Here is a 27,928-nt window from a genome sequence, read left to right as displayed (position 1 = left end):
GCATGCACGCAGCGACTACAGTAATGATTACTCGCTGTCTTCTCGCATTGTTAAAGTCCAGTTACGGTTGTAGGTGAAGCAACTTTGTGTTTTGATTCCCCGTGCTCGTGAAACCTACCCGTCGTTGTTGAACGTTCACATTCGCGTTATACCGTTAGCGTTGCGCGGTTAGTTGAATTCAACTGAACTCCGCACATTGTGAGAAGTTCGGCGCCTGCATTTCACGCGTCGGGAAGGCTGCTTTATCATGCCGGAACGGACGTCTGTGCATTTTCAGCAAGCTTTGACATCGTTCTGCAGGTTTGCTTTGTTTTTGTCACTTTATTGGGGTGATATATATTTAAGCCGCTAAATATAACTGGCACTTCATACATGCTTTGCAATTGCAACCTTGAATTAACCACCTTCTGACTTTGTGCGATTTTCTAGCCGCGTTCACGCAACAGGTTTTATACGCCTGTCAAGTCGGTATCATAAAAAGAGACTGCAAGCATGACGCGAGAGCCGAAAAAACGAGGCGAGCAGTTCATCTTGCTTCACAGTGGTTGAAGCTCAGCTAGCTGCTTCGCGTCTTAATCGGCGGGTGATTCTCCAGCGGCACGGAGGACTTGACTCTAACCTTCTCAGGAAGCAGTGCCATGGCCGTATAATCTTTTTTTCGCACGCCGCAAACGTTTGTTCACGAAAGTACACGGCTGCTACTGTAAGCATGCCATATCAAAACAACAATCATATGATTCGTAGTCCACGCCGCAGAACATCGATAGCGTGTACGGCTTCATTTCGGAGTGCATGTGGGCCATTATTCATCTTTAACGTGACAGAATGAGACTTACCTCGAGGTATACGTCCTACACGGTGTAATCGCGACTTGGGAAATGCATTTCGCTTTGAGTCGGGCGTGGTTGTCGTCGATCGTCTGCTCTTCACCGTTAACGTGATTGACGAGCCTTCCTCATTTTATCAAGTTCGCTTTGCGGAAGTGCCAGTCAAGCTTGAAGATCCTTTTGAAGCCGCACTGCACGCGGTACATTGTGAGACGCCGCAAGTGCACCGCGAGAGCTCTGCACGTGCACGGAAGCGAGCGGCAACGCGGTGGCGAGAAGGGAAAACGCTCGCTGATCACGCCCCAGTTTCTCTTTTTCTGCCAGAGATGGCGCTGCCTGTCAAGAGCAGCAGCGCCGCTAAGCGTTGCTTGGGAAGCCTATAGTGTGCCAGGAAGATGACACTTGTCACGAAAGACCAGTTTTGTATTTAAGCCGGAAACTGAGCAGCAGGGAAGAGGCGTATAGTACCTCTGAAAAGGAATGTGCCTGCCTCGTGTGGGCCGTTCAAAAGCTGGCCTGTTATGTCTCCGGTTCCAAGTTTGTGGTCGAAACGGACCACTGTCCTCTAACCTGGTTGAATAACATGTCGTCCAAAAGCGGCCGGTAACTCAGGTTGAGCATGATACTCCAACAGCACAACTTTAACGTTCGTTACAAGCAAGGAAAGCTAAACGCGAACGCAGACGCACTGAGTCGCGCGTTCTAAGCAGTGCCATCTTCGGCTATCCTTTCGGTTTTTTCGTTGGCAAATTGGGGCAAAATTTTGTTCTCATTGCGGCCTCAGCTGACCTTCCGTCCTGAGTGATCTCAAGGGGCCAACGTTATTTTGAATTCTGTTTCATTGCGTTTGTTACACGTGTAATATTTTGAGTTCTGCTTTTAAGAATTTTGGTGCCCCACATGTGCCTCTTGATATAGAGGGAACAAAATTTCGACAGAAACGTAGTTAGGAATATATTATTCTATTTAGGTCTGCTGTTCTGTCGGGTGACCGAGGGCACTTGCTTGTGTCGTGTGTTGTCTGTTGTCCAACCGTTCTTGACAAGTTGCAGAACAATCAACAAGTGCTGATACCAAAGATCGTCAGAAGAGACGAGCAAAGCAAGTCGATACATCCTGGCGACAAGCCACTGGAGCCGGGATCCGGCCTGGCGACTGGGATCTGTTCACGGAACGAAGCGTGGAGCCGGAGCAAATGTCCCCATGGCCCTGGAGGTGAACCTGGATGGGCCCGGCATCCGAGCCACGTGGAAGCAGCTCGTCTCTCCAGCGCATTATCTGGCAGCGGGGGTGCTGTTATGCCAGGGCTCCCAACCCAAACTTCCTTGCTTCGACAAGGCATTCAAGCTGGTAGAACGCCTTATGCAACCATCGTCAACACCCGCTGATGCAACCAGGCGGGAGTCTTACGCAATCCCCGGCAACTCCGGCGACGCGTCTGACGCAACCGACGGAAATTTCTTACGCAACGTGCGGCAAGCCCTCTCAACCGCGGATCCGGTTCGAGCCAGCGACCAACGGCGGTTCCTGAATGGAGGCTTCGAGCTCCTGGCTGATGCAAGCGATCGCCCAGGGCTATGAAAAAGAACCAAGCTGCGCAGAGAGAGAGAGAGACAGCGAGCGAAGAAATCCCGGGTCGTCGTCGCACCGCTGTGCGAGCCCGACAAGCTGTCGGCCCCAGCGCCGAAATATAACGCCTCTGTTTATATGTAGCGTATATGTAATCGATATGTAACGCCTCTGTTGTTGCAACAACGCTCACGCACAACCCGCCTCCACTGATCTGCGAAGTATTATCAAAGAGGAAATGACAGCCTTTCAGAGCGCCCACCATCCCACCGCTCCACCTTGCCCCCAGCCGGCTTCGTACGCTCACATCGCTGCAATGCAACCTCCACCTCCTCCAGTCACACCAACTGTGCCTGTTCACGACCATCTAGCACCTCTTGTTGCCCGAGCACCGAACCCGCCATACCATTCCGCCTGGCGTGCCCCACGGCCTCTCTGCTATTACTGCGGCATTCGGGGACACATCTCCCGGGTTTGTCGACGCCGCCAGCAGGACGAACGTCGTGGTTATGCTGAAGATTATAGCGCACGAAAGACACGGACGAAGGAAGACGTGACACACACCTCCTTCGTCCGTGTCTTTCGTGCGCTATAATCTTCAGTATGACATACCAACACGCCCAAAACGCCACGTGGTTATGCTGCTTTCGAACGTGACGAGCAATCTCGATTTTACCACCGTTATGCCGACAATGTTTTCACTCGCCGATCACCACCGTCGGCCGACTTTTCGAACACGACCATCACTACACGTACCTCCAGACGACGTTCCCCATCGCCACTCCGGCGCTCTGTTTCGCCCCTTCGGCCTGTCTCTCAACTCCCTGCCCAGCGATCGGAAAACTAAACAGTGCAGTTTTTGGAGGGAAAATGCATCGCCGCGAAATGCTTCAAGTCCTCCTGAATGACCGTCAAACATGTTATTGGTGATTGTGCAAGGTGTGCGATTGTAGGCTTTGATAGACACGGGAGCAACGATTTCTGTTATGCGTGCGGACTTGTGTTGTAGTTTGCGGAAAGTGAAGACGCCCTACCTTGGATCATCCTTGATAGGGGCCAATGGAGCAATCATTCGACCATTAGCTCAATGTACAGCACGCGTCTTGATTGACGGTATCCCTCATCTCATCACTTTCGCAGTCTTAATTTCCTGTGCTCATGAACTCATTTTAGGCTGGGACTTTCTCTCGTCAGCGTCTGCTTTAATTTCTTGCCGCCAACGTGTACTTCAGATGACCGAGACCGATCATTGCAGCGAGCGTATCGATGAGACACGACTGCGTTTTCCCACAGCTGCCGATTCCGTACTGCCTCCAGGTCAGGAGCAACTGATCCCGATCACTTCGACGCATATCGCCAATGGTGACGTGTTTATCACCCCTTACGGCCGCTGTCTAGCTCGTGGCATTGTGTTTTCATCCAGCCTGGTGCGATTCAAAGAAAGTGCTGCGGTAATCGTCGGCCTGAACACCACCACTGAGACTGTTCTACTACCTCAAGGTTCTGCGGTGACCTGTTATGTGGATACACAACCGGTATCTTTGGTCCCTCTTGACGCCTTGCAAGCTCATCCTTCATTTCATTTTATTTCCTTAAAGAGCCCTCTTGGGGGTGTTACATAAGGGGTGGATATATATCTAAATTGTACAAATAACCACATATGTTCGTTGCGCGACAGCTGATGTGTTACATTTAGCACGAATAAAGTCGGGCAGGTAGTGGCGGCAATGCTGTGGGAAAGGTCGTTCTATTCAGCAGATGCACGTGGGAAGAAGGAGCCAGAAAATGTCGTGGTGCGGCTGCGTGGTCTGGTGACTTGCAAGGCATGACCGGTACGATGAGATATGCGGGCTGGAGGGGTGATAAAGTCTGGGCGGTCACGTGAGCTGTAATAGAACGTGTGGAACAGAGCTAATGTAGCAATGCGGCGACGAAGTGCAAGAGTTGATAGAGATGATTCTTTTTTTTTTTTCAATGATGACACACTGACGTGATACGAATATGAAGAATGAATAAATAGTACCGCGCCGTTCTGTAATGCCTCAAGTGAATTTGTTAGATAAGCCTGAGGCGGGCTCCAAATAGCAGCGGCATACTCAAGTTTTGGTCTGATGATGGAATTGTAGGCTAGCAGTTTTAAATGTTTAGGAGCGTGACGTAAATGCCGTTTTAGAAATCCGAGCGATTTGTTAGCACCCGTGATTATGTTCGTGATATGCGCACCCCACGTTAGATCATGTGACAGTGTTACACCTAGGTACTTGTAAGATTGTACTGCGTCCAAGGCAACGTACCGATTGTGTAAGGGAAGGTTAAAGGGTTTTGACGAGGCGAGAACGACAATGATTTGCTTTTTTTTGGGTTAAGTGTCATGAGCCACTGATCACACCATGCTTGAATAGAGTTAAGGTCATCTTGAAGTGCTTGCTGCTCAGATGAGTTAGTAATGGTACGATAAATGACGCAATCATCGGCGAACATACGAATGTGACATGAAACGTGCAAAGGTAAGTCGGTAATGTAGATCAAGAACAACAGAGGGCCCAATACAGAACCCTGAGGGACACCAGACGTTACTGGAAGAGGGTTAGAAATGTGCTCATTAACAAAAACCGATTGTGAGCGGTCCCTTAGAAATGCTTCAATCCAATTAAGAACGCTAGGGTTAATGTTTAAGCCAGAAAGTTTAAAAAGAAGAAGCTGATGCGACACTTTATCAAACGCTTTCGCGAAATCTAAAAAGATGGAATCAGTTTGTTGATTACAATCTAAGTTTAAGTGTAAATCATGAAGGAAGTTAGCGAGCTGAGTTTCACAGGAGAAACCTTTACGGAAACCATGATGTGAACAATGAAAAAAAAGTCGTTTGAATCTAGGAAGGCCATGATTTGTGAATAAAGGACATGCTCGATGATTTTGCACGGTATGCTTGTTAATGATATTGGACGATAATTTAATGGTGACTGCTTACTGCCAGATTTATGGATTGGAACGACCTTTCCCACTCTCCAGTCGTCGGGTAAGTGACCTGTTGAAAGGGACTGGGAATACAAGACATAGGTAAGCAGCAGAAATGTTCTTAGTATTTAGCAAAAACTTTGAATTAATTTCGTCAAAATCAGCTGATGATGTTATCTGCAGATGTTCGATACGAGATATTATGCCATCAATGGAAAATACAATGTCAGGCATCGGATGTTCACTAGAAATACGCGACTTTAATACGGGTGGAGGCATGGCACGATTGTTAGTAAATACACTTGCAAAGGACAAGCCTATTTCTTCATCCACCTTTGCTTCCGGGATAAATCCCGACCTTCCTGCTCCTCAGCGTGAGGAGTTGCTGAAATTGCTAGCAAAACATCAGGCTTCCTTCGACGCCAATGCTTCGTCACTCGGACAGACCACCGTTGCGCCTCATCGTATCAACACTGATGGTCAGAATATTGTACGCCGTCGTCCCTATCGAGTCTCCTTGGCCGAACGCAAAATCATCGAGGAGAACGTGGCCGACATGCTCAAAGAAACATCATACGACCCCCTGCCAGTTCTTGGTCATCAGCCGTTGTATTGGTTCAAAAGAAGGATGGATCAGTACGATTTTGTGTTGATTACCGCGCACTGAACAAGATCACCCGAAAGGATGTATATCCGATGCCTCGTATAGATGATGCGTTTGACTCTATGCAAGGCGCGCAGTACTTCTCCACCGTTGACCTTCGTTCCGGATATTGGCAAATTCCAATGGACGAAGCGGACATAGAAAAGACCGCCTTTTCTACGCCGGACGGTCTTTACGAGTTTAACGTAATGCCCTTCGGCCTATGTAATGCCCCCGCCACATTTCAAAGGATGATAGACACTGTTCTTCGCGGCCTCAAGTGGAAAACTTGTTTATGCTATTTGGACGATATTGTCGTGTTCGATGACCATCTGCAACGCCTCGACGAAGTGCTCACATGCCTCTCCAATGCTGGCCTTCAACTAAACACAAAGAAGTGCCACTTCGGTAGCATAACGATCAAAGTTATCGGACATGTCGTTAACAAAGATGGCATCCAGCCCGATCCAGACAAAATTTCCGCAGTGCTCAACTTCCCGCGCCCATTTCGTGCAAAAGAACTGCGCAGCTTCCTTGGGCTCGCATCACACTTCCGACGCTTCATCCGGATCTTTGCCACCATTGCCTCGCCTCTCCACAAGCTCCTTGCTAGTACCACTCCCTTTGATTGGAATCATCAGTGCGAAGCCGCATTCCAAGAACTCAAGCGCGCACTGACATCCCCACCGGTTCTTTGTTATTTCAATGACAAGGCACCTACGGTACTACACACTGACGCTAGTGGGCAGGGAATTCGTGCCGTACTGCTACAGCGCGATCGTGAATTTCGCGAGAAAGTTGTCGCGTATGCAAGCCGCACTCTCACCTCTGCAGAGAAGAAGTACTCGATAACTGAACAAGAGTGCTTGGCTGTTGTCTGGTCCATCCAAAAATTTCGTCCGTACCTCCACGGTCCACATTTCACTGTTGTGACAGACCACCATGCGCTATGCTGGCTGTCGACAATCAAAAACTTGTCGGAACGCCTTGGCCGCTGGATTATCCGATTACAATCATGACTTTTACGTCATTTACAAGACCGGAAAGAACCATCAAGATGCCGATGCTCTATCACGATGTCCATTGCCGCCAACATCGGAGCACGTCACGTCACCTTGTCAAATTGGCCGCACTGAGGACGCATCGCCGATTACATCCATTTCTTCCCTGCCTTCAGCCAACCGGGCTTCAGTGCTTTCCACTCAGCAGCGTGCGGATTCTTACTGCAGTGACATCATCAGTCGCCTAAGTGGTGCTTCGTCTTCTCCTAATGCCAGGCTACGGAAACAGCTCAAGCTATTCAAGTTTGAAGACGACGTACTCTATCGGTACATTTTTCACCCGGAAGGCCATCGATGGGTCCCCGTCGAACCGCGGGCTCTTCGCGGTGAAGTTCTGCGGGCTTCACACGACGACCCAACGTCAAGCCACTTTGGCTAACACAAAAACCACGAGCGCATCTGCAGCCAGTTCTTCTGGCCAGGTCTTTCCACGAGCGTAGCTAAATATATTGCCTCGTGCGCGCTTTGCCAACACCGCAAGCGGCCTACTACTGTCCCAGTAGGGACCCTACAACCACTTCCTTCTCCGTTCTCTGTCGTCGGAATTGACCTATTCGGGCCCCTCCAATTACCCCAGATGGCAAGAGATGGATCGTCACCGCTGTTGATCACTTGACCCGTTACGCTGAGACGGCTTCGATCACTTCAGGAACGGCTTCCGGAGTAGCAACCTTCTTCTTGAAAGCTATCTACCTACGGCACGGAGCCCCTCACGTTCTTTTGAACGACCGAGGCAAGGCGTTTCTCTCAAGCACGCTCAGTGAAGTTCTCCAAGCGTCAAACACAATACACAAGACAACGTCTGGCTATCAGCCACAAACAAACGGTTTGACGGAGAGATTTCATCGCACGCTGTGCGACATGTTATTCATGTATATCCAACCTGACCATCGTAACTGGGATGCGGTTCTCCCATTTGTAACATTTGGATATAATACGTCTGTTCAACGGACCACAGGCTACTCTCCGTTTTTTATTGCGATAGCAATTATGTGGACAGTCTCGGCTGGAAAATGTCCGTCCCCGTCGCCGTCATTCACCGTATATGTATAAGTATGTATATATATAGAAAGACCACAAAGAAAAATTAAGAAATTCTTTCCGACGCGCGGAATCGAACGGGCGACCTCTCGTTTTGCAGCCCGCCGCGTTAGACGTTAGGCCACGACATCACCATGTCTCAGCCTGCTAACGGCGAGCTATTTATATATCAATCAATCAACTTTATTTTCTCCATTTCAAAAATAGACAGAGGAGCGGCGAATAAAAGCTGTCTTTCGGCAGCTTGACGAGCCCGCCGCCCCCATTACAAGGTTTCACGGCAGCACAGAGACAGTTGTGTTTAACACAATAATTGAATAACATACATCATTTCAAAGCTAGATCACTTCGAAACATAAGTAGATAGAAGAGCAACAAGCGACAACAACAAAAACAACACAAGAACAACTTAGTATTTCGTGTTTACAAATTTCAAGCGTAATTTGCTTGATGCACAACAGATCAAAATTAGTTGATATATAATGGTTGAGAAGGCAAGGCAAGGTATGGCACAAGCGTTGCATTGAAGAGTTTAAACGCGCGGCCGGTACCATCCATGTCTCACCTCCTCGTATGTCATAACTCTGTTTTCTCTCTTCTGGACAAGCAATCTGTCTTAAACACTCTAAGTTTTCTTTAATTTCAAATTTAAAACGTACACTCAGTCTATAGAGATACAGCTGATGAATACTTACAATGTGAGAATTGCTAAACAAGTCAGCAGTTGGCGACCCATAAGGCACATTATAAGTAAACCGAATGAACTTTTTTTGCATTTTATGTATTTTTTGCAGGTTATAAAAGGTCGTTGTACCCCAAACTAGTACACAGTAATTTAAATAAGAGCAAAACAAGGTATTATAAATAAGTAATTTCACCTGTGTGGAGAGAAGGTGTTTGAGGCGACCAACTATTCCTGTTATGCGAGCACACTTTTGGATCACTACATTTACATGGTTATCCCAGGACATATTTGCAGAAAATACCACTCCTAAACTCTTAAAATGATCAACAATTTCAATGCTGCGACCGTTTAAAACTATATCTGCATGCGGGGATAATTGTTTGTTCTTTGTTGTGAAAATAACAGCCTTTGTTTTGCTTTCATTAATTTTCATGCCATTTGAAATTGACCATGCTGCTAGTTTTTGTAATGTGTTATTACAGATGCCTATTAGGTCATGTATGTTGTTGCCAGAATAGAAAATGCTGGTGTCATCGGCATATATAATAAACTTTGCACTATTATCAATACATACCACATCATTAATATATAAAATGAACAATAGAGGACCTAATATGCTCCCCTGCGGAACTCCGCAGGGTACCTTCATAGCCTTTGATCGTGACTTATCGATTTCGACTATTTGTTTCCGGTTGCTCAGGTATGATCTGATTAGTTCAAGTGTACAGCCCCGTATACCATAACAACTAAGCTTTTTTATTAACATTTCATGATTAACTAAGTCGAATGCCTTGGTGTAATCAACAAACACCCCAATCGTGATAAGTTTCTTTTCGAACTGCGTTAAAATGTATTCTTTTTGTTGAAGTAATGCCAGCTCTGTGGATTTATTTTTACGAAAGCCGAATTGACACTCGGTGAGCAGTTTGTGTTTTTCAATGAAATTTATAATCCTCTTATGTATTAACTTCTCAAAGGCTTTTGAAAAAATTGGCAAAATAGAAATAGGTCTGTAATTTCCTAATTCATTATGATCGCCCTTCTTATACAACATTACTACTTTTGCAATTTGCATTTTACTAGGAAACACAGAAGTAGCCATACAAAGATTGTATATGTGAACAAGAACAGGCGCTAAGATATCAGCAACAAATTTTACTGGTCGTATCTGGATTCCATCTATATCGTTACTACTACTATTGTTCATGCTTTTAATTACAGTTTGGACCTCACTTGATGTCACAGGACAGAAGAACAGGGATTTCTCAGTTTGTTGTTCTAAGTAAACAGGTACATCAGATGATATTGGGTCAATGGCTACATTGGTTAGAAAATTATTGAATGCGTCGGCCAAATTAGCACCGGAAAGCTCCTTACCACCAACTTTCAGACTTAACGGGCCACACTGTGCTCGGTCTGGATTCAGTAAGGCATTCAACCTGTCCCAAAACACCTCGCGTTTTCCCGTTTTAATGTCTAAAACAGATGTGTAATGCTCTTTTCTTGCTGATCGAAGCTTCTTAGTTAATTTGTTTCTGTATTGTTTAAACACAACCAGATCTTCCGGACGCCGAGAAGCTATAAAGTTCCAATATAACTGGTCTTTCTTTTTAATCTCGTTGCGCAGCTCTAGTGTTATCCATGGTTTACGTGTTTTCCTATTTTTCTTGCGCACTTTCACAGGAAAGTGCATCTCATACATTTGCTTGAATGTTTGTAAGAATGAATCATATGCTTGTTCAGCGTTACTAGCCCTGAGAATGACATCCCAGTTAATGCTGCTTAACGTTTCGCGAAATAAGCTGAGGGCAGGCTCTGTGAATGACTGATAAGAAATGGTTGTAGATGCACGCGTGCGCGAGCGGCGTTTCCCTGAACACAGGAATATGGGTAAGTGATCGCTGATATAACATGGCAAAACGCCTGACTTCATGCGTGATTGTGAGCAGTTTGTAATGAATAGATCTAACACAGACTGGGACTCGGTTGTTATGCGTGTTGGTTGAGTAATGACATTGATGAATCCGTTAGAATGTATTATGTTTTTAAAGTTCGTAGAAGTTGCATTGCTATTTCCCATATCAATATTAAAATCCCCCGCAGATATGAACTCATACTTTGCATCAGAAATATCTGCAAGAAATTGGTCGTAGAAGTCCAAAAAGTTTGAGGAACTGCCATTGGGTGGCCGGTAACACACGCTAAATAATGTCTGACCCTGCAATACGGAGAGTATTTCATAGTCAGGCGTGCGAGCGCAAAAGCGATCAAGTATCTGGCATTTCATACACGAATCTGTTAGTATAGAAACTCCGCCTCCCCGACCTTCCTCTCTATTAAGGTAATGTGTTTGATAACCCACCATTTTAAAGATATCGTGCTCGCAAGTACTCCACGTTTCTGTGAGCATGATGCAAGAGAACTCAAACGAAAATTCACCAAAGAATTCTTCAAGGCAGATCATTTTATTTTTTACCGATCTGGTGTTTAAATGAATACATGTCAGTACACTGGAGCCTAGATTAGACACCACTCTGCCCAGCTCATCTGGCATGTAATACGCGTTCACAGTCATTGCTTATCGTATTCTTGATAGAACATAACATGGCATGCAGTTTAGGTTAGTTGCAAGCGGTTCAGGTCATCTGAAGATTTCACATGCAGTGCGCGTGCTCCTTCGCATTTTCGAAGGAGCACTTTCCCATGTGCATACCATGCGAACTTAAAGCTGTTTTCTCGTGCCCAATCCTTCGTTGTTTTCAAAAGTTGCCTGCTGTGCCGGGTTAGATTGTCCTGAATAAATATGCGTGGCTGGGCGTCCTTCAGCTTATATTTATTGCCCATCCAGAGATCCTTCATTGATTGCCTGGTAAAGCGAACAATTATGCCTGGAATTTTATCCTGTCGTGTAGGCAGCCTGTGGACACTAACTATGTCTTGTTCGGAAAGGCCCGGAACATCAAGCTTTTCTGCGACCTGGTTCAGGACCGACACAAGGTTTTCACCTTGAACAGCAGGTACTCCCTGAATTTCCAGGTTTAATTGGCGGCTTTTGTACTCGAGGTCAGATACTTCCTTCTGAAGCTGAGCTTGCAACGATTGATTGTCACTCTCTTTACTTTCTAGTTCAGCAACTTTCTTTCTTAGCACCTTGATCTCGCTTTCCTGAGCACTGATGGTTGTTTTCAGCTCCTCAAACGTGCGAGACATGAACATCAACGATTGTTCCATACCCTCAACCTTTTCCATGAGTGGAGAAAGTTTCTCGAGTTTCAAGTTTATTGAGACGAGAACTGCTGCCATATTCACCTCAGAGGAATCTTCCCCACCCTCACTAGACTTTCCAGCAGTCCTGCAGTTTTGACAACGCCAAGTTTTTTTCGCACTTTCGGGCTTTCCTTTGTAGGACTTTTCTAAAATCCCGGCACATTTACCAAAGTGATAGAATTTGGTACACTCAGTACACCTTACAACGCCAGATTCATCTGACAAGTCGAGCTGACAAGAAAAGCAGGTGTTGGGCATTGCTTCAGCCAAAGTAAGACAAAAACACAGTTGTCACACTATAGCGAAAAGCGAGGTGTCGAACAGTGGCAGCAGCGGCAGCAGCACCAAAAGTAACATATGTCAACAGAAGTGCAGTATAGCAACTGACCTGCAACAGACGCGACAAGGTATGAGCGATGTTGTCACGGCGCTGCCGCTACCGCCTGTGGTCCACCACGAAGATGTCCGACTTTTTATCAACGGCGTGTCACGGATCCGCCCATGCGCAGCTGCCGCCTGGATGCTCTCTGCACTGCGCAGTCGACGAGTTCGCGCGACGAGGGGCGTCACTTGCAGTAAGCGGGGACTCCGGCGGACTGTAGTAGTAGCATCCCAAGACGAGCCGGCCGGAATGCAGGCGAGTGCCAAGGAATAAGGCAGCCACAGCGTGCCGACAGCGTCAACTGCAACAGATGCGACAAGGTATGAGCGATGTTGTCACGGCGCTGCCGCTACCGCCTGTGGTCCACCACGAAGATGTCCGACTTTTTATCAACGGCGTGTCACGGATCCGCCCATGCGCAGCTGCCGCCTGGATGCTCTCTGCACTGCGCAGTCGACGAGTTCGCGCGACGAGGGGCATCACTTGCAGTAAGCGGGGACTCCGGCGGACTGTAGTAGTAGCATCCCAAGACGAGCCGGCCGGAATGCAGGCGAGTGCCAAGGAATAAGGCAGCCACAGCGTGCCGACAGCGTCAACTGCAACAGATGCGACAAGGTATGAGCGATGTTGTCACGGCGCTGCCGCTACCGCCTGTCCATGTAATTATACACCATGTAATTCAGCATGCTTTCTTAGTGGCCACATAGATGGCGCGACGTGCGCGCGTATTGCGCGCTTTAAAGATCGTCGCCCCGCCCCTGCGAACGCCGTTGCTGTTCGCTCTACAGGGAGTCGTCGCTTTCGTGCGCTTATCTCAAGGAAAGAGGGGCGGCCGGTGGGGTGCTTCGCTTCGCTCGCTGCAGCGGCCGCGTTTGCGAAAGGAGCGCGCTGTTGAAACAAAAATAAGTAACTGTGACAATTAGTTCGCGCTCGTCTTGTGTGTACCTGTTCGTTTGTTTCGTGCGTCCTGCTTTATGTTTGAGCAGTGCGCTTCAAATGTCGAGCTGTGACGCATTAGTTCGCGCTCGTCCTGTGTGCGTTCTTTTCGTGCGTCCTTTCGGCTCGAGCGATGCCCTGGCAATTTTGAGCTGCTTTCCGTTCTTCGCATTACATTACAATTTATTGCTATCGCAATCATTGCTTCGCCGTTGCGGCGAAACTGTGACTTTTTTTTCTTATTACATGGACGCCAGCCAACCTCATCACTCGACTTTCTTTATTCTCTGGACCCGTCAACTCTTCACCATTCATTTGCGACCACTTTCTGTACCGGGTTGCCCAATGCCGTCGTCGCGCACGTATAAACACCGAAGCTAGCCAAGAAGATCGCAAAAATCGCTACGATGCCACTCACCGCGACGTTTTCTATCGCCCTGACGACGCTGTACTCTTATGGACGCCTGCACGGACACCTGGCTTATGCGAAAAGCTTGAGTCTCGCTATATTGGCCCCTACACAGCTATAGACCAGACCTCGCCGGTGAACTACCGTGTTACACCTGTTCATGCCTCCACTGACCAACGCTGCCGCGGCACAGAGGTTGTGCACGTTTCGCGTCTCAAACCCTTTCATCTGCGTCCACAATGTAATTCGCGGCCAGGCTGGCCGCTTTCGTCAACGGGGGAAATTAGTGTAGGCATTAATTGGACTTCATCTTCCTCATCTGTAGATAACCATCATCAGTCATTGGCTCGGGCGTCTTCTTCGTCGGCGCCATCTTGCCTTTGGCGTAATATAGCGTCGGCTCAACCGCTTTATTTCAGTATATAAATTTGCCTTAACTCACCGTCGCCTTGATCGCTTCGTCTATCAGCTCTGCGCAGACACAGTCGCAAGCTGAGACACCTGTTACCCAACAATACCTAGCTTGCTCATTTTAAGGAGAGAACGCGAAACAGTGTCGAAGGCTGTAGTGTGATCTAAAAATATGCAGTCGATAATGAAATTATTGTCGAAAGCACGAAAAAGATCGTTAGTGAATGTGAGTAACTGCGTTTCACAAGAGAAGTGCTTCCTGAAACCGTGTTGCCAAGGGGAAAAAATGAATTGGAGTCCAGAAAAGATAAGATACTAAGTTCGAACCAGTTTACCCTGCACCAGTTTACCACCAGTAACCAGTTTACCCTGCAAGTTTGCAGGGTAAACTGGTTAAAGATGTAGTTTGCAAGGGTTGACGCTTGGGCAAGTTGGTGTGGATTCACTTCAAAATGTTAACAGCGCGTAGAACGATTAGGAAGGGACGAGACAACAAAGGCAGCGCTCTTTACGTTTGTTGTCTCGTCCCTTCCTAATCGTTCTATGCGCTGTTAACATTTTGAAATGGGTAAAGATATTGGCCTGTAATTGAGGGAGAGTGGGTGCTACCTGATTTGTGAAGTGGAATCACTTTACCCATCTTCCAATCATCTGGCAAATTGGAAGACCGCAAAGACTGCGAAAAAAAGTTCAGCGAGTATAATGGAAGAATAAAGTTTTGTGTTTTTTAAGAACTTTCAATTGATGTCGTCATTACCGCAGAGCTAGACAGTTTCATTTATTTTCTATTATACGACACACTCCAGATGAATCAGGACAGACGAAATCCATAGGAAAAAAGGAAGGGTCTTCGACAGAAGGCATGGAAAAGGGTGTTGCGCCAGAAAAACAAGAAACAAATGCACCATTCATCACATTGCAGCAGTCACGACTAGAAACAGCATCACTTTTGCGATCGAGTAAGTGAAACGTTGTAGATCTGCTGCCACGAACTACATTCCAATATTGCCGGGGATTATCTTTCATTAGGGCGGGTAGCGTAGGGTTCTCTGCTCACAGGGCGTCATCACCCGATTTTTCCAGTTCGACGATCGACTGACTGCACAACATCATAAAACACGTCTTTGGGCGATGGAACCACACTCAACATAACTTCACCATCTCAGGACCGACTCTACACTGGTCATCGCTGCACGCTTATATACGCTACCGGGTTCCAGTAGCTTCGGGTGTTTTCTTTTCGTGCAGCACAGCCAAAGCTACGGAAAGCGCGACATTCTTCTCGTCGGTTCCCCTCGCGGTGGCGTCACTCGGCACCACATTACATTTTCTTTCGTGATGGTTCCAGACTTTGCCGGGCGTTTGATCCGAGACTGCTGTGCGACGGTGGCCGTTTCGAGGGAGGGAGGCGAGGTGCCGGCGTCTTTTGATACTCGTTTTTTTTTTTTCGTTGCGCGCTTGTTGAGCGACCGCCTGGCGCCGTGAATTCCTGCTGTCGTCTGAAAGCGGCCGCGCGCGCGCCTTGTTAACGCGCTCGGTCGTGGCACCAATGAGAGAAGGGAGAATGCAACTAAAAAGGCGAAAATCGCCGGGGCCATTCGTCCCTGATAAAGCGAGCGCTGTGATCGTAAGATGCATATAGCTGAGCAATCATTCTGAAAAGACAGGGCGTGCAAACACGGACACAAAAAAGAAGTCGGGACACCCCAAACGCCGACTAACAACTGAAGAGACGCACAACGGCGGAAAAGAAAGCAGGCACGAAAACAGACCAACCTATCAATCCGGCAGGCGGGGGCGTCTACACTGTAAACAAAAATTAGCCGAGATGGGAGCTTTTCCAGTATATGAGCCCCCAAAAGCCCCATGCCACAATCATTTACTCCGTGGTAGCGGAGTGAAGTCGGCACATGTCTTCGTAAAACGCCCCTTGCTTAATGAGGGAGTTTATAAACGACATGACCTTGTTAAACTCTCCACGGAGTTTTAGGTCACATGGTTAGAAACTCCCTATGGGAGGTTTAAAAAGTATTTTTGGTCGTGACGTGCGTGTGACGTGGTTAGAAACTCCCTATGGGTGTTTTAAAAACCATTTTTGGTCGTGACGTGCGTGCGTGTGTGAATGTGCGTTTGTGTACGGGCATCTGTTTAGCACGCCGGTGTGAAGCTCCAGTGCCTGGTGTGGGTCGCCGTGCGAGCATTTGTTGACAGACAACGAAATTATCAGTGCAGCGAGGATTTGCAACGTCTGGTTGGTTTGTGTAACGTGTAGGACTATTTTCTCCACTGAACCGTTTTAGTCAGAGACAAGTTCAACTCGCGCCATCGTCCGACCGCGAACACATCGTGCTGGCTGTCCCGTGTTTATTCACCCGTCAAGCGGCAATGCCCATGCACACGAGTGCAAGCCTCCGAAACGCCACGGATACCTCGCTTCAACGTGCCGAGTTACAAAGAAGTGCGAAGAATAATTTCATCGGTAACAAAAGTACGCTATTGCGATCTTCAGCGGGTTATTTCTGGAGTTTCACCGGCTTAAACTTCGAAGCAGTAAGAAGTAGACTTTGCTACGTCGTCGGCATCAAGCCGGCCGGCGGCCGGTGTGAGAGCTGCGCCGGCGACGCGCTCGCCCCGACCACCGGCAACGCTTGCTTCTCGGCGTGTCACCGAACCGATGTTTCAACGGCTGCAACTTCTAAGCGGTAAGAAGACTTTGCTACGTCGTCAGTACCAAGCCGGCGGCGTAGCGAACTCGCACCGCCACACCGGTCACCGTGGTGAGTTCTACGAGCTCGCACCGGCAACCGGTGAAGCAAAGAATATGTTTCACAGAAAATAAAAGCTGCTGAAATGAATAAGTTTAAATTGTCTCTTTTGCGCCATGCAACCATCGCTGTCAAACGTCTAGCGAGAAGGCGAGCGCCGATACGAGACAGATTGAACCAACATGCGACCGCCGATGCACTGCGAGCAACAGGAACCGCGACTACGAGCCGTCTCGTTCGTTGTAAGTGCATCGCTCCGTAGCTTAACGCGGATAGCGGACTCGGATAGGCCTGACTGCCTGCCCAGGCGGCGCTGCGAAAGCGGTGCTAAAAAGCGCCCCCTACGATAAGTTCGTTGGTTTCGAGTAGTCAGACTGGCGGCCGCATGCAGCACTAAGTTCAGATGCGCAATGGAGCCGCCGCTGTCGGTTGTGCTGCGCTTTGGATTTCGGCCAATTTCTGGCGTGGCTGAGTTCTTCAGGCCAAGCAATCTACGTAAAGGCAAGAAGCTCGTCAACGCCAAGTATGTTTACGACGTGCAGGAGATTGAAGGAACCGTTTCGGCGCGCTGCAACTCGCAAGTGCAGCGAATCTCATACGACGTTGAACTCGAGGTAAGTTCTACGAGGCATGCTCGCGCGATTAGCGACAGTGCATAAACTAAGTGTTTGCTGTTAAGAAAGCCGAAATGGTTTGCATTACACGACGAAACGGAATCAAGAAGGGTCCAGTGACGAAGGCTAGCCGTCGGCGGCCCGAATGAGCGCATTCGCGGCGTGTGCCGTTTTCTGCCGCATTCAGTCGCAAACACACATTTGCACCATGCCCGGTCGTAATTTTCAACATTTGCTTCCAGGGAATTCGTCAAATTCTGTCAGCGTGCGGTGGCGGTCGAGGAGCGACGGCGCGCAATGTTTGTTGTTCGGCGAAGCGGGGTTATTGTCCGGAAATTAAAAGTGGCGCTCTTTTCTGCGCCCCACAGTGAGCACGGCTCACAGTACACGAATAAAACGAGGAGCTAGCGGGTTAGGAGGCACACTACAAATAGCGAGCTTCCTTCCACATTTGCGCCGCACCTAGACGAGCCCACACTGCTTTATCCTGTGGTCAGTGCATCAAATCATGGTATGACCTTTTTTGATTGCTGTACAAAGGTGATTTTTTTAAAGACGATAGTCTTGGGGAACTTAAACGCAGAAATTTTGGTCTGTCTTTCTGTCTGTCTGTCTTTCTGTTTGTCGGCACGTCCCTCGATTCAGCCACTCGGCCAAAATTGAACCACTTGCCCAAGGGCCAGCCGTCTTGAACTGGTGCGGCTGTTCATACTTGTGAACGTTGTCGATCAAAAAGTAAATATCATGCATATCTGAGGTGCAACATCACTAGGTAAGTATTAGGTGGCGTGTTCCTTTAATAGAAAATGCATACATACGTAATTTTAAGGACCCTAGTTTCTTAAGCTGCGCTGAAAATGCATAAGAATGGAAGCTTGAGCGAGTTGGTATGCGTTCATCTTTGTTGAAACAGCGCTCACTAGACGACGACGAAGTAAAAGAAGGCACAGGACAGGCAGCGCCTGTCCTGTGCCTTCTTTTACTTCGTCGTCGTCTAGTGAGCGCTGAAAATGCGACTGCGCTGACATTTGCCTTCCTCCGTGCCCTTCGCACGAGCTCATTGTTGTGTTTCGGTTTCGGTTCTGTATTGCACTGTACAAATGCCATGGGTTGGTGTTGAAAAACTTTAGTTTTGAGAAGGCCAAGAAGGTGAAAAAAAAATATTTAAAAAATGAAAAAGCAGCGTTGTGGGCGGCCTTCAGGCTGCCGGTTGTGGGCGCCGCTCTGGCGTTCCTGTTTTACCCAGGCGACGTGTAAAGAAAATAGTGTGTGGAGAGTACTCGTTGAGTGCGGACGTTTCTCTGCTTCAGCGCTTCGCGCCAAACCGCGTTTTCGGGCTGGCTGGCGTCCCCGCCGGTCGCGTTGGTCACCGCCGGTCTTCGCCTGCTGCTGCGCTGGGACTACCAGCACGCAACACAGCACTCATGTTTCCCGACGTATTGCCAGATGGCGTCCATATCTCACACAGCGCCTCTTCTATCGTCTTTACACGACATTTGCAGCGAAGCACGCAGATACGCGGCCAATTTTTTTTTTAGCGGAAATGCCCCCTCCGCCTCATTTTACTTACCGTGCCACGTGTTAACCTTGCCAAATTTAAAGATAACGCTAGTCGTGCTCTTTTTATGTTTGAAAACGTTTGCCATGGTTCGACCACCCACACGGTAAATATTTCTGACCGAAACAAACAGCAAGAAAGGGCAATTGAAGTAAACAATGAAAACAAAAGGAAGCAAGAAGTGATGTAATTAAAAAGTCACAGTTTCGCCGCAAGGGCGAAGCAATCAATGCGATAGCAAGAAACTAATGCCATACGAAGTGAGGCTCGCCAATGGATATTCTCAGTTTGAACAGCGCTCCTGTTGCAAAGGCGGCCGAAGCAGCGAAGGAAACTAGCGCGCTTCAAGTGTCGAGCTGTGACACTTGATAGTTCGCGCTCATCTTCTGTTTGTTCGTTTAGCGGCGTCCCTTGAGCTCGAGTTACTTTCGTATGCTCCGTAACATGAGCGCGGACATCACGGTGAAAGCTCGAAACATCCCTCTTCCCCTCACCACGAGAAAACCGCGCGAGCAGACAGCGGAAGGGCAAGGTTCTCCCTGCGCAAATATAAGAAGAAGCGAGCGAGCTCGCCGACGACTTTTAACCCTTTGAGGGTCGAATTTTTTCGCGAAACCCAGTCCAAGAATGTGTTTTTTATTGCTGAAATAAATTCTTCAGACGATTCTATTTAAGAAAAAAAATTGTCTAAAATTCTTTTTTCGTGACCGTAAAGTGACAAAAAAAATCAGTTTTGTTGTTACATACATATGGTTTATTCGTAGCAAAATCAAGCAGAATCCCAAAAAAAGCTTCACAATTTTTTATGAACAAAAATTATGATTGTAATAAACACAGCTCACAGCCATACAAAAATAAGCGCACCAGAGTACGTTTCCGGTTAAAAAGGTTCGTGCTCTAACAATAAAAACTTTTCAGCGTGTGATAGTCTTTGAAGCATGGCTAGCCGCGCACGCGTTTCAGATGTCGTTCCTTGATCGCCATCGGAGTCTGAAGTCGTCAAAAAATCCTGGTCTGACGAACTGAAATCCAATGAATCAAATTCTTATTCGCAACCTGGGGAATAGTCCGCATCGGTAGAATCGCTGCTCGACTCACCGGCAGCAGAGTAACGGGCGCGCGCTTCCATAGCGTGCGAACTAAAGCCCCTTTAGTGCGAACTGCGTCAGTGAGCGCACGGAAGAAAACTCTATGGTTGTGCGCTCGTCCGGAAAGCAAAACGAGTGAAAAAGCAACAGTAATCCTTCGCCTTATCGCCAACAAGACGCAGTTAGTTTTTCTGAGACCCCAAAACAGAAAACGCAATCACGGCGGCGTCGTTTGTGTAACTTCATCGCCGCACGTAGACAGAAGTAATTGCGCCCCGGGAAGCAATAAACGTGAGAGAAACAAGCGGTCACCCTTTGAGGGATTAGAAACCACACAGACATCAGCTTTGCGGGCGCAAGAAGCGAAAACCACCTGAATGACGAAACCGAAACTAGCGAGACCGCGTGCGCGCGTTCTGGTGGGAGACTACAAGCCGCCGCGCCTTTTTGGAAAGCAAAAAAAAAAAAGAAAAAAAAGACGGAGAGACAATGGCGCATTAAAAAAAATACACGTATTCCCGAAGCGTGGCAGCACATTCCAAGCAAGAGAAATGGGAGAAGGCGCGCATTTGAAACCAAACGCGCCGCTGGCGCTCTCGGTTGCGCAGCACGATACTAAAAAGCCACCTAAACATCGCCCAATGTTAGCGGTGTAAGCATGTTTCATGTTGGCTACCTTGTGCTGCCGACCAAAACTAGCGCCGTGGTGTACCCAGAAATTCCCTAGTCAAATTGACGAGAGCAACGAGAGGCCGAGTTGAAACTTGAAGTTAGAGGCACTTGATGGCGTGTCTTCCTTAAAGATTTTGTGTATCTGTGTCATAATTTGTTGTGTTACCTCGCGAGTGTTCGCTTAGGGGTGACTGAGATTGCTAAGACTACCAGCAGCCTCAATTACGACGTCATCGACTCTGCTGTCAGCTTGGATGAAGCGCGAAAGACGGGGACAGAAAAGGCACACATACAACCACACATACTGCGCTACGTGTGGGTGTATGTGTGCCTTTCTGTCCCTGTCTTTCGCACTGCTCCCTTAAGTTATGTTGAACCAACTTGCCAACAAGTTCACTCTTCGAGGTATCAGTGGTGTTCCGATGTAAGCGCCTGGTATAACTCAGTGCGCTCCAGAATGAGGGATTTGCCTTGTTAAGCTTCACCGCTGCACATTGGCGTTATGCGAAGAAAACTAAACGTCACGCTGTGAAGCTCTAGCCCTTCGTGGCCGAGAAGGGTTCGCTGCCGCAAAGTGGTTGATAAAACATTTACGGCTTCGAAGCAACTTAAAGGAATCAGTCATCTCATGAGACCGTCCGAGACGTGTGAATGTTAAAGCATACAGGCGTACTTTCCATATGGATATATCGAACTATTTCGCGATCCCCTTCGAATCCGATGTGTCCGACTGTCGTCAAGTGAGGTGAAGCCTGAGGCACTCGAGAGCGCGCGTTGCGTTAAAATGTCTGTGTGATTTATGTTACCTCGCGAGTGTTCGCTTGAATTTATACAGATTGTTAAGACTATCAGCAGCGCTAACAAATCCGTCATCTGCGCATTCATTTGACCTGAAATGTAGCAGCTGGCGTTTGAAGTAGGTAGGCATCCGTAGCGGCGCCTCGTCGCAATTAATTGTGCAGCAAGTTCACTATGCGATCTCGCTTCAGGCCACCTGATTCATTGGTATCTTGTAATAATCTCTGTTGGCATAATTAAGAGTCTCCATGACACTATTCCAAGAAGTGGCTTGGTCTGTAGATCTAATGTAAACGGTTGCTGCAGGTAGAATTGAAGAAACCTTTGCTATGCACTTGCGCATTTATTAGACGTCTGGGTGCTCGTACGGTGACTGGAGACTGCGTCCTTTTTTGTAATCAAAGAAGACAAAGCATCAGGTAACGTACGTGGCAGTAACGATTTCTCTGCTGGTGGGCTTCGCTGCACAATGAATCGTCGATGCACAGTGCATGCTTTGTGGCATAACACAGCTGCAATGCCATAAAGCTGACTACAGTGAATCTGTCATCTTGTAGCTCGTATATATAATGTAAATATATAGTGCATTGAATCCAAGGGGCAGTGCAAGCATGGCGTAAACAAGCAGGGTACGAGTCAAAATATGGGCGGCGTGCGCAGCACAGATTTCTTTGCGTTCCACAACGCAGGAATTGCTTTGTAAGTTTTACCGCTACACAGCGGTGTAATGCGACGAAAACTAAATGCCACGCTGTGAAGCTTGCTACCTGTGGCTGCAATTAGTTGCCGGAAAGCAGGGGCGTAGCCAGAAATTTTTTTCGGGGGGGTTCAACCATACTTTATGTGTGTTCGTGCGTGCGTTTGCATGTGTGCGTGTATATATACGCAAGCAAAATTAAAAAATTTCGGGGGGGGTTGAACCTCCCCCCCCCCTTGGCTACGCCCCTGCCGGAAAGAGTATCGCGAGGTTGCTTATACTCAGTATGTATCAAGACATGTACCAACTATATTTAAGCTTCAGACAGGTATTTTATGCATTTTTAATTACGGCTATATCGAGCTATTTAGCGATGCCCTTTGATTCCGATGTATACGAGTTTATATACACTTAGCCGACAGTGTGCATTCGTAACACATTGGTCGGTTCAGCGAAGCATTATGTGGTGAGGAGCATTGATTTTCCTGGCGTAAACAAATACTTTTTTTTATTATATGATATTTAGGAGATGGTGCTTCTGTCACCGGCCATTCCTTTTCACTGATGATATGATATGTGAAAAGCACAGCAATGAAAAAATATATTTTATAAAGAACAGCTAGGCAGAGTTCATATAAGTCCGTATACAATTAACAGAAAAAAGTTATTCACAATGGTGTGTCATATATCTGCTTGATACAGCACGCATGCGATGGGAGCCATGTATGCATATGCGACATATATCGGTTGAGGATGGCCTAGATCCATCATCACGATGTGTTCGGTAGGCACCGGGAACTCCACTAATCTGATGAGAAAATAAGCAATCTGCATCGCTGCGCCTCCTAGTACACACATATACTGTGCTCCAAGTAGGAAGGCCGGCTTCGGCGTGACACTCGATCGCGTGGTGGCTCGATCGCCACAAGCATTTGCTTAAAGCAAGCAATATTGATTATTCGATGACTATCACGGAATAGTGGAGCTAAACGTTTTTCCAAGGCACCTTTTGGGAAAAGCTGGCTTTTCTGGAACCACAAAACAAGGCCCAAACAGCAGCTCATATGAATACATAGCATGCTAGCTGTTCCGATCATGTCTTAAACTTCGTCGTCCAAAAAGAACCAGCTTCGTAAACTAATGCTCTTGATACGCCAGCGAGGTTAACACAAAAATGAAACCTGCAGCGGCTATGTCTGCGCAGTCATCTCATTGAAGTGAAACAAAACTGATTCCCCCTCCTGGCGAACTGCTTGCCCCTTAGTCAAAAAGTGGCCCTTTCCAATGAAAGCAGCAAGGATGCACCTTTATTCGTGCGTCCATTAAATCAAGCCACCAGCATTTTCATGGTTAAATCGCATCATCAACGTCTCGCACGCACGTAGAGCCCTAGGTACATCTCGCTTGAAATTTCCTAGGGACAGCACCAAAAAGTGGTCTGGCAACACGGGCATGTTTTGGTGGCTTTTTAGTCGCTCCCGGTTGCGCAAGCGATAGCCGTAGAGTGCCTCGATGCGCTCGTTCGCCTCCGCTCCGTTCAGGGTGGAGACAAGCGCGTCGTCTGCTACAGCGGTCGCCATTACTGAGCCCAATCGTCAAGGCGCGCACTGCCGGCGCGCGGATTCGCAGCCTTTTGCTCTCGAGTAAAAACACTTTGTGCCGGATTTGCCCTGGCAAACGCAAAATCGTTCACGGAAGTCGCTAGTTAAAAGTTTCCAGGCATGCATCAGTACAAGTAATCGAATACTTTGCGCCTAAAGGTGTCGCAGAACGCAGTGATACTCCCTGCCAGCGCGGCCGCTGGGCTGTGGCTGAGCGGCGCACAGCTGCTTTGGATCCCTGAGAGCTGCAGGCATCTCTATTTACTTTTATACTTTGCGGGTATATATGTTCGTGCGGTGTCTTTTTGAAGGCACGACAGTTTAGCTTTATTCAGGAAAGTTAAAGGTGCGGAATACTGTCTATTAGAAAGCAATAATTGAAAGGTATCATTCCCGGGACTGCCGAAACGAAAAGCGGTGCAATAATGCGCCTTACATAAAGGCGCAGAATGTATGCTTTCATGTACGTCTGAAATTATTCCATCTCGAATTCTCGAAATGAGACACGCAGTATTGAGACGCGCAATGCAAATTGCGCGTCTTTCTTAAGCAATCTTTCTTAATTTGAGCGAGAAACGCACCTGGTGAAGTGAACGAATTAGCGAAATATAAAAATTTGAAGACAGCGCGCGCAGATTTGACGGCTACATTAGAGATATGGAGTGAAAAAAAAATCACAGCATATCCACGGGGTGAATGATGATGAGTGGGGCGAAGCTACGGAGGGAATCATCTGTAAACCGTGAAACTCTTCCGTGAAATGCGCCCAGTACATAATATAAAGAGTGTGAAACATCGTGTGTATATTAAACATCAAACTTTTATTGTACTGTTGGTTTACGTGGTCCCTTCATTATCACTTGTGATCGGTGAAATGCAAGGAAGAAGTCCGCTCCCGAGCGAAAGAGCGCCAAGAGCGACCGCATTCCCCGCTCGCCCTGTGCGAATTAAAGGCAAGGCTAGAGGGAAGACAGGACGCGCGTTCCACGACGCGAGGTCGGTAGCATGCCCAACGAAAGCCAACGGAACGCGATCGTGCAAGTGCTCCGGCTTCGCATCGCCTCATGGTTCCATTTAGCGTCCCAAAACCAAACATATTGCTCAAGGTGTGCCTTGCGTTTTTCGTAGAAATAATTTCTTTATCATGTACATTAAGACGAAAAGTTGAAAGCTCACTAGAGTGTATCGCCCGCAAAGTATGTCTTTTAGTGTGATTTAACTCTCGTACGGCAGGGTCCTCGCGCCGTTGCCGGTCCACCTCGCCCGGTGACGATCGGGCGAGGTGGCTACATATAACTACTACTACTACACTTTAAGAAAAACATCTGGCGTTCTTTCTTTCTGCTTTTACAAAACATCTGGCGTCTTTCGTTGGTTTATTTCATCAATCAACGGCGTTTTGAACAAAATTTTTATTGTTTAATCACGCACAGGAGAAATCTCACCAGGCACTACCTTGGAGGTAAACAATGGCTGCTAATGGCAGTGAGAGACAGAAGAAGTCGGCTTTTAGCTAACACTTACACTTCTACTTCTACTAACGTTTCCTACTGGAACATGCCAATGGCTGCTAATGGGGAATGAGAGACAGAAGAATTCGGCTTTTAGTTAACGCGCACGCTGCGAATTTTTTATTGTTCAACAACGCACAGGAGAAATCTCCCACCGGCACCACCTTGGAGGTCAAAGCGTAAGACTTGTTACTCACTACTACGACCACGACGACTACGAGGGACGAACGGGTGCCGCCTTAAGGAGCTTCGCCCCTAATAAACTTAAATGGGATATACCGGAGCGCAACGTTTCCGTCCCATTCATCATTACGGGCTCGCTCAGGCAGGCCCTGGCTCTACGCCTGCTAACTCCGCTATTAGCCAACTGGTCCGCATGCACTAATGACATTGAAGCACATGTTAAGTCCGCGTGAATATAAGTATGCATATATATGTAGCGAGAGGGAGACGTCAAGGCGGCCGAAGTGACCGTGCCGAAATCTCGCCACTTTTATTCGAAGGCCCTGGTACAAGTAGAGCGGCAGCGGCTGCCGGCGTCCAGCCTCCAGGAGCCTGAGCTCGTTCTCTAAACTGCTCGCGCCTCGAGCGCTAGGCATGAGCTGCGCGAGATACGCGACGCGGTGGTTGGAAGATGACGATGATGATGAATGGCGATGATGATGACGCTACAGATTACTCCCCCCCCCCCGCAGAAATGAAGCCGAAATGAATAAAAAACGATGGGAGCGTATATACAATAATGTTCATGGCGCGAAACGATAGGGTCCGTGGGCAGTCCAGGTCATTAACGTGAAAGTAGCCGTCGGAAATCACGAGGTCTCTGGCGGGCGACTCTGCGAGCAGCGCAGCGGACGAGGTTCGCGACGAAGGGACGCTGTTGGAAGGAGCGAGCGACATCGATAACGTGGAAAGCGGTAGTGGGCCGAGAAATTCCGCTGTGCAGCCCAATGAAATTGGAACACACGCAAGCTCTTGTGATGCTGGCGGTTCGTGCGCACGCTAGGGTAAAGGTGACTTAAAGACAGAGTGGAGCGTAGGCGTGGTACATCTTGGCCAGCTGATTTAGACGTTCGTCGGTGCGAACTTCGCCTGGGTGGGCGGGCGACGCAGTTGGCGTGGCGACGGTAGCACATTATTGGCGGCGGCTGCTCCATAGTCTGCCGTGTAGATTGCAGATGAGCCGCGAGTCGTGCGCTGCAGATCGACGTGGCGGGACTAGTCTCGGTGTGAGGAGCCGTGTTGGAGAGACTGGACGACGGTGCAGCTGTAGTCGCAGAATGAAGTTGTTTAGTAGGTGCAGGAGAGCGCGTGTGCGGGGCGGCAGGCGGGTTGTCTGCCTGCGTGGCTGGTAGGGCATATGCGGTCTGGTCTACCTGTGGCGAGCCAGGTGGGTGGTCCTCGGGATTTTCTGTCATCGTCGCAGCGTCACGCACGTTCGGCCGCAGCTGGTTAGGGGCCTGAACTTCTGCTGCGGGAGACGTCGAGGACGATGGTAGCTCCTGCTGGCAAGATGCGCACAGTGTCGAGGTCGAAAAGGCGGGTTCGTTGGGCATCATAGCTGGCGATGCCTCCGGAATTGGGGGTCGTATAGCGGGCTTCATGGTGTCCGTGTCTATGGCAGGCTCCAGGGCGTGCGGCGAGGTAGCCGTCGTGGAGCCTGACGTGTCAGAAGTGTCGTGGGCGGTGGAGGTCGGGGAAGACGTGCAGATGGCCGGCAAGTCTGAAGGACCGTGGGCCGAGGCTGTCGAGAAAACAGACCTCTCAGTGGAGTGGCCGATGGCAGCAGGAACCTCGTGTACATCGTCGGGCCGGTAGTCGGGCGCGGGAATCGATGCGCAGGTGGCCGGACGTGAGGTCGGAGGAGTCGTAGCCGGGGAAGACAAGTCTTGGTCAAGGGAAGGCTGCGGGCCTGTTGGTCCCGCTCCCTGCGAGGGAGGGGAAACCTGGAACTCGCGGCTCCCCGGAAGCGGGCGGTACGTTTGTCCGTAGCAGGCGAGCACCGCAGCGCAGAGGTCATCGTAGGGCCGCGGGCTCGAGGACGACTCGGCGGCTAGATGACACAGCTCAACCGGGAGGGCGTTCAGCAGGACAGCGTGCATCCTCGGCTGTGTCTTGATGCCATTCACCGCGAGAATCGCATCGAGCCGCATAAACCACCCTCGGGAGTAAGCCGGGTCAAACGGCGGAACTGGAGGGCAGAGTCGTGGAAGCATGGCAGGGGCCGCTCGGCTAAGGGCGTGTTCTCCGGGTCACCAATTGTAGCGAGAGGGAGACGTCAAGGCGGCCGAAGTGACCGTGCCGAAATCTCGCCACTTTTATTCGAAGGCCCTGGTACAAGTAGAGCGGCAGCGGCTGCCGGCGTCCAGCCTCCAGGAGCGTGAGCTCGTTCTCTAAACTGCTCGCGCCTCGAGCGCTAGGCATGAGCTGCGCGA

General features: G+C 48.6%; 2 protein-coding genes across 2 annotated transcripts in view; both read right to left on the bottom strand.

Annotated features, from left to right (window-relative positions):
- The window catches only part of LOC125756461 (uncharacterized), a 48,232-nt gene extending 36,145 nt beyond the window's left edge, over positions 1-12,087 (bottom strand). Inside the window, exon 1 of the mRNA XM_049411270.1 lies at positions 11,716-12,087. Coding sequence (XP_049267227.1) covers positions 11,716-12,087 — 372 coding nt within the window. The remainder of the gene's footprint in view (positions 1-11,715) is intronic.
- Positions 12,088-15,839: 3,752 nt separating this feature from the next.
- Positions 15,840-27,709, bottom strand: LOC125756460 (uncharacterized). Its single transcript, XM_049411269.1, has 2 exons — positions 26,581-27,709; positions 15,840-15,844 (listed from the first exon to the last, which is right to left on the bottom strand). Exons 1-2 carry the CDS (start codon positions 27,707-27,709, stop codon positions 15,840-15,842), a joined length of 1,134 nt encoding a protein of 377 aa, XP_049267226.1.
- Between the last annotated feature and the right edge of the window lie 219 nt (positions 27,710-27,928).

Source organism: Rhipicephalus sanguineus, chromosome 11, assembly GCF_013339695.2.
Source record: "Rhipicephalus sanguineus isolate Rsan-2018 chromosome 11, BIME_Rsan_1.4, whole genome shotgun sequence".
Taxonomy (NCBI): domain Eukaryota; kingdom Metazoa; phylum Arthropoda; class Arachnida; order Ixodida; family Ixodidae; genus Rhipicephalus; species Rhipicephalus sanguineus.
Note: the sequence above shows the minus strand (reverse complement) of the source record. Positions and strands in the feature narration are given on the sequence as shown.

Excerpts from the sequence above, each read along its gene's own strand:
- LOC125756460 (XM_049411269.1), bottom strand. The coding sequence starts at position 27,709 with ATGCTTCCACGACTCTGCCCTCCAGTTCCGCCGTTTGACCCGGCTTAC.